Source organism: Triticum dicoccoides, chromosome 5A (assembly GCF_002162155.2).
Source record: "Triticum dicoccoides isolate Atlit2015 ecotype Zavitan chromosome 5A, WEW_v2.0, whole genome shotgun sequence".
Lineage (NCBI taxonomy): Eukaryota > Viridiplantae > Streptophyta > Magnoliopsida > Poales > Poaceae > Triticum > Triticum dicoccoides.
The window spans coordinates 658,460,175-658,471,924 of record NC_041388.1 but is presented as its reverse complement, the minus strand read 5'-3'; the positions used below and the strand labels follow the sequence as shown (position 1 = coordinate 658,471,924).

Below are 11,750 nucleotides of genomic sequence, written 5' to 3'. Positions count from 1 at the left end.
CTACATGGCGGAAAAAAAAGTCCTGCAAGATATTTTTTTTGAATGATCCGGCAAATGCTGGCTTTGACGTATTAGCACATAGCAAAAGGATAAAAGATCAGAGTAAAGGAAATAAACTTTGAATAAAAGGACAGAGCCCAGAGAAAGTCTGGTTCAGGGCAACTCCCAGATGATCGGCATCAGGCCCACCCGCCAGCCGCCAGAGCTCAGCCAATCACCTAATGGCCAGGATAACCTGAGTCGACGAGAGCTACTTGTCATTGAAAATCCTCCGATTATTTCAAGCCAGAGCTCCCATGAAACGAGAATGAAAAGCGACTTGTTTCCTTTGATGCACATACTGCCAGAATTACTAATAGCTTGAGACGGGACAAAGATAGTAGTTAGGCCATCCCCTCCGCATCAGCCTGTCGGCGCACCACAGCCAGTCCTCAAACAGCAAGGTCTCTAAGATTAGCTTGCACTTAATTTGTATCATCCATGTACCGTTGTTACAGGTCAAATGGATTACACTTTACAGAACAAAGTTTGCTAATGAAAATACGAATTCTGAGGTATAAACTACGAATTCTGAGGTATAAACTCGAGTATCATAGCATGCCAAGAGCTTGAGAAGTTTTATTAATCTGTAATGAAAACACAAACTCGTTTTGGTCGTAAAAGGTGATCGAACCAGCCAGAGACACTGAATTCACAGAAGCACAACATTAACAGTTCTATGCGCAACAATAAATGTCGGCACCAATCTGAGTTCAGACACCATGTTAATGCGATCTTTAGATCCAAGACCTTAACCTTCTCCAAGGCTGTGCGGCGCACAGATATAGTAGGCAGACCTTTTGATCCAGCTGAAGACTCACGAGAAGTTATCGGCAGATGGCAGGGTGTTCGTTCTTAGAATGCTGTTTACCTATAGGACCCCACAATCTGCCGGTAGCTTCTTGTGCGTCGATAGCTGCATTGCTCCTTGGTAACCAATCATTGCAGAACGAAAGAACCACTTGATATGGCTCAGGAAATGGCATGCATGTAATTTATTCAAGAAAAAAAGGGCATTTCTCAGCTAAAAAAAGAGGTGTTTTTGGAGTTGTAGCTTGCAACCACTCCTTGGTAGTTATTTGTGTGGTGATCTTACAGGAGAAGGTAAGATGATAAATTGTAAATGAAAAGGACATGTAAAATGACTACGGAGAAAACATACCAAGGTATTTGTTCAAGGAAAAAAAATCAAGAGATAAGTTAGAAATGAAAGGCAACTTAGTTGCTGTCACCATTGTTTTAATCGCTCTGAGGCCAGAGAATTTTTTTTTTAGAAACAAACAAATGATGTGTGGTTGATATCTGTATTAGAATTGAAAGGAATCTTTACAGCTTGCACATTCTCAACAATAGAAAGGATAGTTAGGTAAGCCCTATTGATGACTCAGTAGAAGCGGGAATATATAGTCAAACATGCAACGTGATTTGCAAATGCATGAAAATTGGGCTTATAAACGTGCAAAAGTTCTAAAATAGTTAGGGAATGCGTATTGTGTATCCATATAAAAATTTCAAGACCAAAATCAATCAACCTTTTAATAGGGAACATATATTTTTTTCAATACCTATACTGTAACAGCTTTAATCAGAAAATATTACGAAGTTACAATCCAGAAAAAAGGAAAAATCTCAGAAGTGTTTCCCTTTCGATGCTTCCTACCATCTTGGTTCCCAAACGCCTCAACTGCGCTGTGGATCTTTGATTAGCAGCATCTCCAACCGCTGCAGCTTCTCTCCGACAACTTCCTGCTTACTGAACATATGTATCAGCCCCTAGAACACTCTGCTGGTGAACTCCCTGGTTACAGCAGAGGCCATAAATAAACTTAAACTGTATGTTCTGCGATGGCTACAAACTCATGTCATAGATTTTATCAATCTTACAAGGACCTACTGTACAAGAAACATAAAAAAAAAGTAACAGAAGTTTTGGCTAGATAGTTTAGACTTCAGAGAGAAAGGCTTGCAAGATTAGCTGCGCTTATTTTATACCATCTTCATACCTTTCTTGTTACAGGTCCAATGATATGCACTTAGTATGCAGGAGTTACAGAACGAAGTTCATTAACCAAAATATGGTTCTGAGTTATAAACTCTAGTATCATAGCATGCTAAGTGCTCGAGAAGGTCTATTAATCTGTAATAAAAACACAAACTCATTTTGCTTATCAAAGATGATAAACCACAAATAAAGGTCAGCACAATCTGAGTTCAGACATCATGTTAATATGATATTTAGATCCAAGATCCTCACTTTCACCAAGGCTTTCCAGCACAAACAAATTAGAGAAACCCTTTGATCCAGCTGAAGACTTACGAGAAGTCATCGGCAGATGGCAGGGTGTTCTTGGAATGATATTTTTATCTCCAGACCCCCGCAATCTGCCGGTAACTTCTCGTGCGTCGACAGCTGCATTGCTCTTGATAACCAATCACCTCAGAACTAAAGAACCAGGCTCAAGAAATGGCATGGAATTTATTCAAGAGAACATATATGGGCGCCTGTCAGCTCAAAGGAAGAGGTGCTGTGTTGGAGGTGTAGCTTGCGATCACTCCTCGGTGGCTATTTGTGTGGTGATCTTATGGAAAGGGTGAGATAATGAAATAGTAAACGAAAAGGACAGCTAAAAATGAATATGGAGAAAAGAGACCATGAGACTCTGTGAACTACAAACAAAGAGATAAGTTAGAAAGAAAAGACAACTTAGTTGCTGTCACCATTGTTTTAATCGCGCTGAATGCTGGAGACAAAAGTTGGAAACAAACAAATTACGTATGGTTGGTATCTGCATTAAAACTGAAAGGCATCTTTACAGTTTACACATTCTCAAGAATAAAAAGGACCATAGGTAGGTCTTTTTGATGATTCAGCACAAGATTTGGATATTTGGAGATCTTGGCAACTGTTGTTTCAGGGAGGGACTATATGGTTAAACATGCCACAGTTGATGCAAATCCGTGAAAGTTGGGTTACAAACATTTAAAAGTTCTAAAAGTAGCTACAAAATGCATATTTGTATCCACATACCATTTCAAAACAAAAATCAATCAAATTTAACAGGGAGCATAAATTGCTTCAGTATCAAATTTGTAAACTGTAACAGCTGTAATCAGAAAGCAAGACAAAGTTACACAACCCAGAATGGAAAGAACTCACAGCATTGGCACTGCCACCCAAAACTATGTGGGGTCAACTCAAGCTAACCCTTCAAACTTTGTTGAAGTATCAAAAGGATGGAGGTATTTTTAGCAAAATCTACATCTTGTACATGGAATTGCTGCTGTCTCACAGGCCCTGCCCTTTTACGCTCACTATAACCTTCATGGAGTCAAGTATACAGTCATGTGTTCTCTTCCTGCTCGAATGTTGATGTGCTTCCTTTTGTGATGCGGGAGCATTCTTCTCCCCATTCAAAACCTCAAGCTTAATGGATCTCGTGAACTGATTATCTGCCGATAGCTTCTCCAACATCTCTGGTTTCTTCTCTTTTGCAAGCTCAACCGATCTCAAGAACACCTGATTATCTGCTGATGGCTTCTCCAACATCTCCAGTTTCTTCCTTTTTGCAGGAGCATGCTTCTCTACTGTCGAAACCTGAAGCTCAACCAATACTGAGAACACCTGATTATCTGCCGATAGCTTCTCCAACATTTCCACTGTGCTGTTTAATTTCTGCACATCCTTGTTGGTTGAGAGCAGCATATTGGCAGCACTGTGGAAGTACTTTATAATACTTGACACAGCAATCTTTGTGTAAGCTAGAGGACCAAGTGTACCTATATTATGGTTGATGCTCTTGCTGGCTTTGGTCAAGGCTCGCCACCGGAAGTCGAAAAGTACCTCATCACCCTCTATGCCAGCTTCCTTCAGTTTCTCCTGCCACTTGAGTAGATTGGTCCCGGTGATTTCGTGCTTCTTAGATGCTTCAACTGCACTGTTGATCTTTATGCACAGCATGTCCAGCTTGCGCAGCTTGTCATCGATAGCTGTCTGCTTGTTGATCATTCCAATTACCTTGGAGATGGCCCTTCTTGTGATCTCGTTGATCACTACAGAGCCAACTTGTCCTGCCATTGCTTAATGAGCTTGTATGTATAGCTAGATCAGACTAAAGGATGAGAAGGGATTATACTGGATAGTGGATATATAGCAGTGGTCAGCTGTTTAATAATCCCCTAGAGTTTTAATTTATGATAAGCCAATTGTAGTGATACAAGGAAACAGAAATGAATGGAGAAAAAGAGGTGACCTGTGGCATAGTTTCTGCCATCCACTTACCACCCTAGAGATATTCACTGAGACTGAAAATTGATTGGGAGTAAGAGGCCTTGCTTGCATAGTTTGTGTCGGCCAAGGTGGAATGGATGAAATGGGGTTGGGGAATTCGCGCAGACAGCTTAGTTACACTAGATTATGCAGGAAATGTCAAGAACCAACCAAAGTATTCTCTTCTATTCCCTACATAGAGTCAGGGCAAAAATATTCCAGAGTCAGCATTACAAGTCAAGTATTACATTTGGCACCAACACCTTGGCAAGTGCCGGAATTCCAGTCCACATGTTCAGTTTCTAATGCATATGCAGTATGAAACAGGAAGTATCTTTAGCATGGTCCTTTACCGGTGTGACTCAGTTTCTTTAAGGTTGGTTTCTGGTCATGGAATCTGTGATTCACAGGTTGGTTTCAACCAAGAAGGGTGCTGCTGCCATGCTTCAGCGGGCAAAAAGGCCACGTTAGGAACATGAGGTTGAAGAAGAAAGTGGTCGTCCCATTTCTCCACATTTATTTCAGAAATATTTAGAGAACTCTCTTCAGAAAATATATGCTTAGAGAACCAAGGGCGCCTCATTGCTTTTCTTTCTCTCTTCTGGAACAGGCTAATATGGAAGACTCGTGTTTGGCTTAACATGGGATGGAATTGGTGAGGCTAACAGAATGAAGTCAACCGGCTCATGGGCTGAAGCATTCCATGTCCCCAGCTGCTAGGCTCTATGGTATGCACAAAGCCGTGAAATCCATCAGTGGCTGCGGCTTGAGCGACGGTGAGGGTCCGTCGGCCTTCCGCCACCCATTGCACAGTTCAACGATATTAATGGCCATATGCAGATCCTAGCCAAGGCCCTTTAAGCGGGGGTTTGTCAGTTCCTGGAGCTCCTGACCACCTGCTGTTTCAGCCAAGGAAATATGCACCTTGAAGCTTATCTGTCGATGTCAGCATGTATAGGGCTAATCCTCAAATTGACCATGATGTGTTAACAACCATACAACATCTTTGCTTGAGGTTCGACATGACCTCTTGTTGGAGCAGTATTGTCCGTCACCTTCTCAAGCGTTTCCATTGTGCTGTTGAGCTTCTTCATGCTCTCATCGCTGGAAAAGGATGACACCATAGTGGTGCGGCGTACTATGGCGCCATGCTGGGTGTCGCTGTTCCAGTGAGCGGCTTCTCTGACATCCGAGGCTTGAAGCTGAGAAGCACCTCGTCACCATGGGAGGCAGCCTTCCTTGAGCTTCTGCAGTCATTGGACCAGCCTGGTGCTCTTGATCGTGTGCTTCTCCAACACCTCAATCTGCGAATCCTGATGGGAACAGCTGCCATCTTCAGGTTGAGCTTCTCCAGGAATTTGGACATCGCTCAACTACAGCGGTGATGGTACTACCAACCACTTCCTGGGCCATGGCTAGCACTCAAACAGGGTAAGTCGCTGACCAGAGCCTCTCATGTCCCGATATACATAAAATTAATGTTTCTTTTGAAGTGGCCATCTTAACTGAAATAAAATTAGATCAGCGACACAAACAAGGTATGCACATAGTTGGTTTTATTCACCCTAAGCCAGGTCGTCTAGCACTAAGAAAAGAAGAACATGGATTAGACGGACACAACAATACCTAGCTGCTCAAATATTGCACACCCCAAGACTGACATGTCCATAGTAGTACGTGCAAATTGCCATGAAAAAAATTATTACATGTAAAACTCTAGATATCTGCTTCACTGTCAGTCTGTCACCACGAGCCACCACCTTGGTGTTACCTGTCGTTCCTGTTACAGAAGATTTGGGGTACAAGGAAAGAAACATTGCCTAATAAGGACTCCTAGACCAATGCTAATACTCCTTAACAATTCCTTCCACTGGATGGTTGCCCATTGCGAGAGAATAGTGATGCAAAGCCTTTGAAAGTTTGAAGTCCCTTTCCTTCGTCATCTTGCAGGCCCTGCCCAATGTGCCCATACAAAGTAGCACTTCTCCAAGCATTCCGTCGACCTCCCTCTGCTCCATTACTTGATTCCCCTGTTCAGCAATTGGCGAGGTAAAGGTCGAAGGGCTGGCCATATAAGAACCTCCACCACATGTACAAAATGTGAGTGGAGGGCTCCAGCAGTAACAAGTCCACGATTGCCCATTGCTCATGCTCCTGTTACTAATGCTTGCTTTGGATTTCCCTCTGTGTTCCTTGCCACCTGAGTAAATTGCCAAAAACCACCACAATTGCGTCCCTCAGTGCGGAAAACCACCGTTTTCATAAAAAGTTTGCTAAAAACACTGATTTTGAGTAATCGTATTGCTGAAAGCACTAATTGGTCAATTGATCATGTTTTGACAGAAAATCTGACAGTGGGGCCCTGTCATCGGTCCCACGTGGCACCAAATTTTTACATTGTTTGGCAACACCGTTAAACTAGACGTAGGGCTCACATGTCAGCGTATTTGCTCTTCTCTCTCCTAGAGGCATTCCCGCAAACACCCTGTGTGCGCTGCTTGCTGTTGCTGGACGAGCTGATGCTTGCCGTTGCTGGCGCCATTGCTGCTTGCTGGTCTAGCGCCGCCGCTGCTTGCTGGATGAGCTGCTGCTTCCTGTTGCTAGCGCCGCTGCTGATTGCCGGTCTAGCACCGCCGCTGCTTGCTGCTCGCGCGCTGAGCCTGGCCCTACAGCCACGCGCGATCGCTGGCCACCCGCACCTGGACTAGCTGTTGCTAGCGTCGCTGCTACTTGCTGTTGCTGGCTCTGCGCCGCTGTTGCTGGTAGCACGGCACTAGCCTAGACTAGCCGCCACGCGGGCTCACCGGTGCCGGGTTGCCGTCCCCACCTCGTGCTCGAGCTCGGCCACGAGTCCGTTCAGAGCGCGCCGGGCACCGCCGCTCAATGCCTGCGTGTCCAACGACCGCATGCCGCTGCCCCGAGGTCCCTCAAGCTCCAAACGATGCCGCAAGCATCCCTGCCGAAGGAATCGCCCCGGCTGCCCCGTGCCGGGCGAATCAGACTGTCTTCTCCGACTATGGCCGCCACAGCCATCGCTCGATCCGTGGCCTCCAGAGCGCCTGCAACCTCACCATATTCTCCAACTGCCCCTTGGCGAGGCCCTCTTCCTTTCCCCTCTCCTCTAGACCTCTACTGCTTGCCCTCGACCCCTAGCCATCAGCCCCCGAGCTCCGACCGCCGCTGTCCGCCATGGACCTCGAGCTCGTCAATGGCGCGGCTACGGACCTCCCATGACGCTGCGCGCGGGCAGGCGCAGCTGGACGTCGGCGCGTGGGTGATGTGGGCTGTCGTCGGAGTACAGGTCGTCGCCGCTGCCCTGGATTGAGCACACCTCCAACGCACCCTCTGGTCGAACAAGTCAATGCGAGCCACTTAACGACCGTCCGTGGTCACCGTCTCCCACTTGCCACGTGGCCCTGACGGGTGGGGCCTGGACGTCAGGTTCGCTGTCAAAACGTGATCAATCAACAGTTTAGTGCTTTCGGCAACACGATTACTTAAAATCGGTGTTTTCGGCAACTTTTATGAAAATGGTGTTTTTTCGCACCTAGTTCCTCGCCTTTTGAAGATGAAAAACACCTCCATGCCTTTATCTTGTCACACCTTTGGAGCTGCAAGCTTAGTTTGACTCTTACATAGATCGATCAACATTGTTTGTACCGTCTAGTGCTTGCATGAAAAATAAAACGGTACCAGCTTTTCATAGGCTGTCTGACCTGACAAACTGTAAACCAAACCTTGTTTTGCACTACAGGCCTCCTTGAGCTTCTCCCGACACTGGACCAGCCTGTTGCTCTCGTTCGTCTGCTTCTCCGATGATTCGATTACGCTGCAGATCCTGACAGGAGCAGCTCCAGCTGCTGCAGTTTCTTGTCAGTGGCCATATGCGGATCGAGGTTCTCCAGGAACTTCCACACTGCCCTGTCCGAGATCACAGCGGTCACTGATGCGGTGATGGTACCAACCACTTCTTGTGCCATGGCTAGCTCAAACAAGGTACGTTACTGACCAGAGCCTGTCAAGTCTCAGAATGCATAAAATTAAATAATTGTTTTGAGTGGCCATCTTAAGTGAGATAAATTAGGGAGTCAGCGAGACAAACTAGGCGTGCACATAGTTTATGTCACCCTAAGCCATGTCGGCCAGCACGAAGAAAAGAAAACATGGATTTGACGGACACAACAATACCAAGCTGCTTAAACATTGCACATCCCTAGACTGGTATGTCCATACTCCATAGTACATGCGGAACTGTAGAGACTGGCATGACACATTCTCAAGAATAAAAAGGATTGCTAGGTAAGTCCTATTGATGATGGAGATCTCAGCAACTGTTATTTGAGGGTGATAATAATATTGTCAAACATGCAACAGAATTTCCAGATGTGGGAAAATTGGGTATATAAGCGTGCAAAATTCTAAAATAGACAGGGAGTGCATATTTGGGTATCCATATAAAATTTTGACCCAAATCTATCGAACTTTAACAGGGACAGAAATTGCTTCAGTACCGAATGTATATGCTGTAACAACTTTATTCTGAAAACATGAAATAGTTACACAGTCCAGAACAAAACAATCTCACAGGTGTTGCCCTTTTTACACTCCCTATCATATTCAGGAGTCAAGTATAGAGTCAAGTGCCCTCTTCATGTTCTAATGTTGATGTGCTTCCTTTTACAACAATGGATGGTTACATATAGCAAATGGTTTCTTCCATTTTGCAGGTGTGTGGTCCTCCACCATGAAAACTTCAAGCTCAACCAATCTCGAGAACGCCTGATTATCTACCGATAGCTTCTTCGGCATCTCTAGTTTCTTCTCTTTCGCAGGCACCTGCTAGAGCTTGACCAATATCTGCCAATAGTTTCTCCAACATCTCCACTGTACTGTTCAACTTCTGCACATCGTCATTGCTTGAGAGTAGCATCTTGGCAGCATTGTGGAAGTAATCTGCAATACTTGACACAACAATCTTTGTGTAAGTCAGAGCACCGAGTGTCTGAGTGTGTGTATCTTATAGTTGATGCTCTTGCTCGCTTTGTTCAAAGGCTCTCCATCGGAAGTCAAAAAGTACCTCGTCACCCATTGTGCCAGCGTCCCTTAGCTTCTCCTGCCACTTGAGTAGATAGTTGCCAGTGATACTATGCTTCTCAGATGCCTCAACCATGCTGTCGATCTTTATGCACAGCATCTCCAGCTTGCGCAGCTTCTCGTTGACAGCCGACTGCTTGTTGACCATTCCTGTTACCTTGGAAACGGCCCTCCTCATGATCTCGCTAACCATTGCAGACACAAGTAGTCCTGCCATTGCTTACTGAACTTGTATGGATAGCTAGAGCGTAGAGCAGACTAAACTCTAAAGGATGAGAAGGGGTTATACTGGATAGTGGATTTATAGCAGTAGCCACTAGCCAGCTGTTTAAATCATCACCTGGAGGTTTAATTTAATTAAGATGGCCCAATTGTAGCAGATACAAGAAAACCGAAGTGGATGGACAAAAAGAGGTGATATGTGGCATAGTTTGTGTCATCCACTTACCCCCCCCTAGAGATATTCACTGATACTGAAAATTGATAGTAAGTAAGGCCTTTGCTCTGCTAGTTTTTATTTTTACCGGCTAAGGGGTATGGATGAAATGAGGCTGGAAACTTCGCACAGACAGCTTAGTTAAACTAAATTCTGCAGGAAATGTCAAGAACCAATCAAGCCATCAAGGTCTTCTCTTTTCCTCCCAACATAGAGTCAGGGCAAATATTCCTAAGGCAGTATTACAAGTCAAGTAGTATTACATTTGGCACCAGTGTCGGCCGTCAAGTGCCGGAATCTCAATCCACACGTTCTGTTTCCATGCACATGCAGTATGAAACAGTAAGTATCTTGAGCTTGATGCTTGGCCAATGGCTCGGTTGCTTTAAGGAGGGCTTATCTGGTCGAATTTTTTGATTCGCAGGTTGCTGCCAACCAAGAGGGTGCTGCCATGCTTCAACAGGCAAATGCCGTATTACTATATTAGGTTGCCATGGGGAGGGAGCCTTCTTGAGCTTCTCCTAGCACTGGACCAGCATGTTGCTCTTGATCCTGTGTTCTCTGACACCTCAATCTAAGGATCCTGATGGGAGCAGCTACAGCCGATGCAGTTTCTCACCAGCGGCCATCTGCTGGTTGAGGTTCTTCAGGAAATTTGGACACTGGCCTGTCAGGTGGTGATTGTACCAACCATTTCTTGAGCCACGGGCCCACAGCTAGCTCTCAAACAAGGTATGTGACTGACCAGAGCTGCATGAATAAAATTAATGATTGTTTTGAGTGGGTACCTTCAGTGAGAGAAATTCCAGAGTCAGCGAGACAAACTAGGTATGCACATTGTCGGTGTCGGTGACCCTAAGCCAGATCAACCAAAACTGTAAAAACAAAAGCACGTGATTAGACAGACACAAGAATATGAAGCCGCATGACATTGAACATCCCAAGACTGGCATGTCCATAGTACATGCGGAACTGTAGGCTGCTTCACCGTCATAACAATCCACTGCCTTGTTGTCACCTTTGCCATTCCTTCCACACGATGGCCGCCCATTGTGGTAGCCAATAGTCATGTGACGTCTTTCAGGCAGGGACGGAGCCAGCAAATAACGATAGGGGGGCAGGGGGGAACAAGAGTCTAGAGGCATCGTTGATCGTCTAACACATAATTGCATAGCATAGTAAATATAACTGATATGCAAATTATGATCACTGCTATGCAATATGAATAAAATTACATATTTATTAATTTGAATTTGACTGTACACCCTTTGTGTGTAGTACTTTATATTAAAGAGAGAAGGAAGGGTAAAGATCAGCCCTCATACAACCTCGCCATTAGAGGTTTCAACAACTTTTTCGGAAGTAAATATGGCTACTAGTTCCAATTGGATTGTTCTCGATTAATCTGTTCATCTTGATGTCTCCGTAAGCATATAATTAGACAATCAAGTATTTGCTGATTGATTTCTTATAATTGCAGTTTCTAGTTCAACAGTTTCGAAGCCACACATTCAATCAATCAAACAAATTAAAGATTAAGAGAGAAGAAGTGAGGAATCAAGACTAACGGTAACCGTATATGCACCTCTTGATGAAATCCTTTGCGATTACTCTAGGCCGGCCGGCTGGCCGGCGGCATGTGTACGTCGCAACTCGCCGTCCGCAAGTGCCGAGTAAGAGCTCAACGCGGGCGGGCGGGCGGAAGTTATCGATCTGCCCTTTTTTGGAGAGAAGAGGTTATCGATGTGTTTGGCGGCTGTGACTAAATTTAGGGAAACGCGGTTGTGACTTTGTAGTACCTTGCGTGGCTACATAACGATCAGCGAGGGACAAATATGACTGGACAAGGCCCAGATAGCTGGCTAATTTTTCTATTTATGCAATTGGGCTCATCTTTAAAGCCTTTAACAACAG

At 44.9% G+C, this 11,750-nt stretch overlaps 2 protein-coding genes across 3 annotated transcripts in view; both read left to right on the top strand.

Annotated features, from left to right (window-relative positions):
• LOC119298328 overlaps nt 1–9,297 on the top strand; it is a 12,750-nt gene extending 3,453 nt beyond the window's left edge. Inside the window, exons 1-3 of one of the 2 annotated variants that reach the window (XR_005145838.1) lie at nt 4,909–5,737; nt 8,061–8,302; nt 9,034–9,297. Coding sequence is in view for 1 of the 2 variants with exons in the window: in XM_037575773.1 (XP_037431670.1) it covers nt 3,610–3,638 (29 nt within the window). In the remaining variant the exon portion in view is untranslated. Of the gene's footprint in view, nt 1–3,609; nt 5,738–8,060; nt 8,303–9,033 lie in introns of those variants that run through there. The other variant, XM_037575773.1, reaches the window with a different exon arrangement.
• Nucleotides 9,298–9,853: 556 nt separating this feature from the next.
• LOC119300346 overlaps nt 9,854–11,750 on the top strand; it is a 3,916-nt gene continuing 2,019 nt past the window's right edge. The window contains exon 1 of the mRNA XM_037577340.1: nt 9,854–10,568. The gene's annotated coding sequence lies outside the window, so the exon portion shown is untranslated. The remainder of the gene's footprint in view (nt 10,569–11,750) is intronic.